General features: G+C 41.6%; 1 protein-coding gene across 6 annotated transcripts in view; it reads left to right on the top strand.

The window, feature by feature from the left end:
• The first annotated feature begins 2,912 nt into the window (after positions 1-2,912).
• LOC107090848 (myelin basic protein-like) overlaps positions 2,913-7,346 on the top strand; it is a 14,461-nt gene continuing 10,027 nt past the window's right edge. For 4 of the 6 annotated variants that reach the window (XM_015384444.1, XM_015384446.1, XM_015384442.1 and 1 more), the window contains exons 1-3: positions 2,913-3,106; positions 4,895-4,990; positions 5,341-5,367. In XM_015384444.1, the coding sequence (XP_015239930.1) occupies positions 2,987-3,106; positions 4,895-4,990; positions 5,341-5,367 (243 nt within the window). In that variant the 5' untranslated portion in view covers positions 2,913-2,986. The remainder of the gene's footprint in view (positions 3,107-4,894; positions 4,991-5,340; positions 5,368-7,346) is intronic. The other 2 variants (XM_015384443.1, XM_015384445.1) reach the window with 1 other exon arrangement.

Below are 7,346 nucleotides of genomic sequence, written 5' to 3'. Positions count from 1 at the left end.
GTAATATGTAGCCAACATTTGGAAGAAGAATGTTTTCAAGATGACTTGGATAATAGCGCGTTGTGACAAACACCAGATACAGCACTGTTTATGTTATGTATTCGTGTTAGTGGTTCATGTTTGTTTTTGAGTTTAGTTAAGTCCCTGGTTCTTGTCCTGACTCTTGGGGGCCTGCGTATCCAGAGGGTGTTATTATTTGTCTCCTCCGTCCTGATCGTGTCCCGGTCCTTCTCCGCTGAGCCCACTGGTTTAGGCTCGGCATGCAGGGGAGGCCAGTTTTAATTCCCATAATCCTGGCTCCTAGGAAGAGTATAGTTTAAAGTTCTGCAGTTATCCTGGTACCATGGCTTTACTCTGTTCCTCTCAACCACCGGGCCCTCTTGTCTCTATCTGGGTGTGTCTGTCTGAGGTCGCTGCTGGACTCATGGAACTCTGAACCTTCCTTAACACTTTGTGGATTCCTGGAACCCTGGATCTGTCTGTTCCTGTTCAGAACGAAACCCTTGGTCGGGCTACAGACTCCTGGATCTCAGAACGGTCCTGTTCTGAACTGTTTCTCTGACCCGGATCGGCCTCCTGCCTGCTTGCTGGGGCTGGTACACCGGAGACACTCTGGGCGGCTCTGGTAAGGGACTCACACGGATAATCATCTTCAGTCAGATTATCGTGGTCACTTACCTGTGTTTCTTCCTAAACCAGAGTGCCAGTGATGGGTTGTGCCCCGCCCCCCTGCATGTCCACTCATCCATAGCTCCATGTTCAGTTTCAGTTTTGTCTTATTATTTTGTCATTAAAATCGCCTGAATACTGGGTCCATCTGTCCTGCTTTATGACATTAGAGCCTCTAATCTGCAGCTTTGGCTGATCTTTTTAATCCTCTCATACATAAATGGTTTTAATTAAATGCAGGTTTTAAAATCCTTATTGTGTAATTTGTGTTTTCTCTGAATCCTGCGAGTCAAAACCTTCCTGATTTCTCCAGAAATCTTTAGAAATACTTCACATCTTTCATACATTTTTCAGAGATAGTCCTGGAGAACTGTTTCCCTAAGTGGTTTAAACATTTCTTTTTTTCAAAGTTGCTCTGTGACTAAAAATAAAAAGCAGCCCAAACAAGAAGCTATTTGTATGAAAATATTCATATTCTGTTGCTGCTTGGGTGTTTCTGAGCGAGCCTGAAGAACAACAGATCCTGCTTTGTTCTGCTGCCGCTTCACCAACATAAGCAGGACTTTCTGTTCTGCTGTAACTCGAACCGGGATAATTCAAAGGGTTCACATTTCATCCTCTGACTGAAGGTTTACTGGAGCTTCATGTTCAGCGAAATAAAAGCTCCATCGATTCTAGAGAAACGCAAAAATCAGATTCCCTTCATCAGTTTTCTGTGCCACAATCCATACGGTTCATTTCTGATAGGAGGTAAAAGATTCTGGGAAGAAAAATCAACATAAAAAATCTGGAACAAAGATTGTTAAACCCTAAGTTTGACTATTGTTCATTAGCAGAAATTAACTGATTAGTTTAATTCAATTCAGTTTATTTCTATAGCTCCAATTCCCATCATGTCATCTCAGGTCACTTTCCAGTTCACCAGATCATCCAGTCAGATTGATTCAAAGTTTTCTATCTAAGGAAAACCAGCTGATTGCATCGACTCATTGACTCTTCAGCAATCCCTCACACTAAGCATGCTTGTAGCGACAGTGGAGAGGAAAAACCTCCAGCAGAACCAGGCTCAGTGTGAGCGGCCATCTGCTGAGGCCCACTGGGGTTCAAGGAGACAGAAGCAGACATAGAAAAAGAAGCATAGATACAAAAGGCAACTGTCAACCAGCTCCACAGGCGGCCCCGTCCAGGAAACACACAGCCAGGCAGACGAGCTCCGAGCCAGCTCCCATGTCAGAGGATGAAGAGAGCACATCCAGTTAGTCACAGTCAGAGAAACAGGACTACACTGGAAAACAGGCCAAGCTCCAACATCTAGAAACAAAGGTGTTGATGGCAGCAGCACAGCTGATATTTCTCTCCAGGATGGAGTCACAGCCAAACAGGAACAGACCAGATGAAGCTACTATGAGAAAAAGCAGAGAGAGCAGAACGTTAGAGATTGAACTAACAGATTCTGCAGAGTGGGAGAATAGAGATAGAATGAAGCAGAATGATGAAAAAGGGGTCCCTATGTCCTCCAGCAGTCTAAGCCTATAGCAGCAGAACTATAGAGATAGATCAGGATAACCTGAGCCACTCTAAAGTTTAGAGTCTTCAGTTCCTTCCAATATAACATTACCAGGTGCTTTGCAAAGGTTAGAGATGTAGATATTGCAAAACATAGAGATGAGCATTTAGCTTAAAGGGTTTAGATAGCAATCAATCAATCAATCAGCTATTATTAGCACTTCTAACTACTAATCGGACCAGACATCGGTTGAATACAGGTTGGGTCTAAAGCAGAAACTGGCAGAGTCACCATAGTCAACCCTGAAAGCGTTGCAGACACTCGGTCTGTTTTCACAGGTTCTTTTACGCGGACGTCTTCCAGCCCATGCCTTCATCTGGGTGGCTTTACATCTAATTCAGCCACGATTCATTAAAAAGATGTATGAGGGCGGTCCAACAATGGCCTCTCAGTGCTCGGTGACGCTTTGCATCGGGCCGTGAGTTCAGGCTCAGAGATGACCCTTGTTGTTCCCCTGCGGCCGGGGTGAGGCAGATGGGGTGAGGAACAATGGCCGTGCCCGTGTGGAGGGCGGCAGCGACTGACACAGCTTCTGAAGCTTCAAAGAATGCCTGGATCAGAGCCAGAACCAGGGTCCCCCCCCCCCCGGACCTAAACGGTCTCGTGTCCCATGGTGCTGGGGGCCGAGAGGACGACACCTTCAAGGACGGCCCCCCCTTCAGCGTCAGACCTTGAACACACCCTGAGGGAGTAGCAGAGCTGGGTGTTGGCAGAGTGGGCCGTGGATCCGAACCATCAGCAGCAGATATAATGGCTACAGCCAGCACCTCGGGCCAGAGCAGCTTTGGGCTTGGCAAGAAGAAGAAGAGTCCCGGTCTGATGGATCAGCTTAGCAAATTCTTTGGAGGAGAGAAGAAGAAGAGGAGCAAGGTGAGCAACTGGGATTTTACAGATTTCTTTCCTTTTGCTTTAATTAAACTTTGATTTAAGCTGTAGATGTTGTTGACAGTTCTGTACCGCTCTGGACATTCAGGTTCAGATGGTCTCATTAAGCCCAGCTGGCTGTTCTGGATCCGGGTTCCCTCTCTAACAGAAGCAGGCTTATAGGTGCAAAGATCTTGGTTGACTTCAGGTCAATTTGCAGCAGTTCAGTTTCAATCATTAGCAGTTTATCATTTTTATTTTCCTACGTCGACCAATTCTTAGCCAAAATACTTCAGTTTGATGTTAATTGCCATGAACATCAGGTTTAAATTGGTGCTTTTCTTATGTTTTTATACATAGTTTCATGTTATGTTGCAAAGCTGGAAAAAAACGTCTCTTTTGTATAAATAAAAGATGCAGTCAACAGGTTTTTAGTTCTGCTTTAAGCTGCGTTTCGCTGCAGCGGTGCAAATCAATTTCATGTGAAGTTTTGAAACGTTGATAAGCTGCTGAAAGATGCAGTGCTGAGAATATGATGTGAAGCTGGAATTAATCTCAGCTCTGCATCGTAAATGAGTACAATCTGGAAAACAGGGCAGAAGGTTCTCATTCTTTCACAAACGCACAAAAACAGTCAGTTACTCGGAGCTGCGGCTCCATAGGCTTCTATACAGCTGCTGCGTAACTTCACTGCTCCTTATTACGGAGTATTAGGGCCAGGCTGGAGGATTTTTTTCTTCTATTTTGAGATTAAAGTTGTAAAATTACGACTTTATTCTCGAAATAGAAGCTTGGCCCTAATACTTCGTCATAGTTTTTTTCTGTTGTTTTTTTTTAGACACAGTAGCTTGTTGTGTTTTTTTTTCTGTTTCTGTCTAAAGGATGTCTTTCCTTTCCATGGCTTTTCTTTCTTCTGTCTCTCTGTCAGGTTTATCGTTCACATGTAAATTAACAAAATGAATAAATAACGTAGTTTTGGGTAATTAACACTGGAAAAAAAACAAAATCTAGATAAGTCTTTTTTTTCTTCAAAATGGCTGAATTTGTTCTTGGATTGAGGAGGTAAGAGAAACATTTTGCCAACGGAACAAGACAATTTACATTTAAAATAAGAAAACACAATTGCATTGTCTTATTTCAAGTGCATATTATCTAATTATCCTATTTTAAGAGTAAAAATATTAATTTCATTGGCAAAATATCTCATTTACCTGCTCAAATTAAGGGTAAATACACTTAATTTAAGAAATTTTTACTTATTTCTAGGTTGTTTTCCCTTGGCAAAGCAAATGTGTTCAGTAGAAAACGGTACTCAGGTTTCTGTTCAGCTGCCATGATGCAGGACAGGACAAAAATCAAAAAAATCAAAAAAGGAATTAATCTCAGCTCCAGTATTTGATTATTATTTATTTTTCTTAAAATATATAAAACACAAAGACCTGCTTCTGTTTTTTTTACCTCAAATCTAAAGACAAACTTCATATTCAAACCATTCAGTGTTTAAATTGATGACCACACATGTTTATGATTATTAGCTTGTTAATAAAAGGTATTTTTGTGCTTTTTTTTCATAGCACAAAAGAAAAATTACTGAAAAGAAAAATTACTGAAAAGAAAAATCCATATTTCCCCCTGACAGAACACCTCTTGCTGGACTTTAATTGCTCCGTTTTAACACAGGACTTTCTGAAAGTTATCTTTTATTGTGGGAGCTGACATCCCTGAAACGAGGAAGCTCTAATTGGTTCAATAATAAAAAAGCATTTTTATGAACAAATGTTCTGACCTTTTCAGGGCTCGTTCAGGGGTCACTCGGCTACCTCACCCCAGCAACCCTCCGCTCGCCGTCGCACCAATGAAAACGCAGTGGTGCATTTCTTCAGGAGCCTTGTGAGTCTCATTATAAATCCCACTCTGCAAAGTTAAATTATCTGCTTTTTACCATGAATTTGCTTCCATTTGCATCCTAACATCCTAATTATGGGTCACATCTTGAATACATTTGAAGTTTCCTGCATTTTTTGTAGTTTTTGCAAGAATTTAGAGACTGTTTAAAACAGCGGATGTGATTATTGTTCCCTTTCTTACCAAAGTAAATGTTGAAAAAAAAACAAAAACTAAGGAAAACTGCAGGAAATTTCCGTCAGCGGCTCAGGTCAAAGCGTGTTGTTGTGTTTTCTCTGCCCGTTTCAATCAGTCACTCTCTTGTTGTTGTTGTCACTCTGGTGTTTTTCCTGCAGGTTTCCTCCCCTCCTCCCAAATCCACGGTGAGTCCCACTTTTTGCTTCCCCACATTCAGACAGTTGAATTTTTAACTTTTTTTTATTTTTATTTTAGGAGAAAGTCCTTTAAAATATTTTAGAAACTTCATTGTTTACTCTACTGGAAAATCAAGATATTTGCATTAATTTTAAGACTTGATTAATGAGAAAATCTCAAACCAGTTGTGTGAATATTCAATAATCCAGGTAGTAGTGCCATCTGGTGGCTTCTTTAAATAGTGCGCCACAGGGAACAGTACATAGCAACAAGCTCCTGACACAGAAACATAAGATATTACCTAACTATAGCACATGGGAACCTATTTAAAATGTCAAATCATGCATTATTTACCTCCTCAATGCTTTTTGACCACAAAGAGCATTATTTTCTAATCCCAGGGAGTAAACCTAGCAGATACCAGACTCCTAAAAGACTTATTTTACTCTAGGTTGAGTCTTTTATCTATTTTTTATTTTCTTGTTTTTGTGGGGTGTGATGTCATCTAATAAAAAAAAAAAACAACCCACGGCACCAGATCAAGGTTGAGTCAGACTGAGAAGCTGATCAGAGCTGGGTCTTTGTCAGTAAAGCTCCCAAAGGGGAGGAACATCCATTGTTAATAGTGTTGCGCCAATGCCATTTTTTTGGGCCCCGCTACCGATATCTGGCTGTGCAGTATTAGCCGATACCAATTAGCCTCGTGAGACCATCCTGATCTCGCGAGCTTTCAAGGTTTCACTCGCAGATCAGTCTGGAGGCTCTCCGTTAAAGAAAATTTGGAGCCGTTCACCAAACGAACGTCCAATCAGCGTTGGCTTTGAGGCGGGTTGAGGTGTGACGCAACGAGAAGCGCGACAGTTCAGTCTAAAGAACATGGCGGCTTCAGCCGATGAAACTAGCGTTAGCGTGGCTATCGAGCAAGTTTTATGGGAATTACAGAGTATTTCTTCACTGAAAGAAGAGCAAAACACTGCTCTGGAGGCTTTTCTCAGAGGAAAAGATGTTTTTGCTCTTCTCCCGACTGGTTTCGGCAAGAGTTTGATCTATCAATTGGCTCCTCTTCGTCGTCGCTCTGTCAGTACGTCATATGCTTCGTTGATCTGATTGGTTTATTTGGCCCGTCTATCACCAACATAGGCCAATCAGCTAACCAGTATTTTCGCCCCTTCCCAAAATTACTTCAACGGAAGGTTTCCAGGCAACTCCATCTGGTGGAGTCAGGTTAGATACCGATGCCATCTATTTGAAATTGATGTGTGTGTATATATGAAGAACTGCAGACTACTTGGATGTAAAATAATTGCCATCATGGCTTCATGTCAAGCTGCTGCCTTCCTTTGTGAAGCAGGAAAAAGACTAAAACAAAGTGAATCCAGTAGAACTTTTTTATTGCCTACCTGAAATGGGTGAAAATGGTTGAATGAACATTTGGCTCTCAAAATGGTATCGGTGCCCTATTGGTTGGTACTCACAGGTACCAATTCCACCATTTTAGCACTGGATCGGGGCCCCGCCTGATATTGGTATTGGTATTGGTGCAACACTACATGTTAATGTAAATGAATCAACCAGAAATAGTTAGTCTTTGCAAGGTCTCAAAGAGAGCATATATAGACATCAAAAATAAAAATAAATGAACCATCGCTGCTGTATGTAGATGTCTTTAAAAACTCTGTACTCTCTTTATTTGCCCATCTTTAATTTTACCAACAAGGTTCTGTCAAATGCAAAAAATAAAAAATGGCACGGAAAATTTGGGGTATCCTAGACCTTAGGTCAGTGGACTTAATACATAAACCGAATTTAATACCTTCAGATGAAGCCGGGCTTGCATTGTACGGTTTTTTTTGCCCTTTTTGGCCAATTTTCTAGTTGCGCGAAAATTCTTTGATCAGGCCAACCTTCAGCCTGATGGTACGTGGTGTAGCTGTACAGGGGGTAACGAGGGCTATCAGCCTCTAACGACCACCTCTCCATCAGGAAT

Source organism: Cyprinodon variegatus, unplaced genomic scaffold, assembly GCF_000732505.1.
Source record: "Cyprinodon variegatus isolate N-32 unplaced genomic scaffold, C_variegatus-1.0 Scaffold312, whole genome shotgun sequence".
NCBI lineage: Eukaryota > Metazoa > Chordata > Actinopteri > Cyprinodontiformes > Cyprinodontidae > Cyprinodon > Cyprinodon variegatus.
This window is presented reverse-complemented; position numbering and strand designations above follow the sequence as displayed.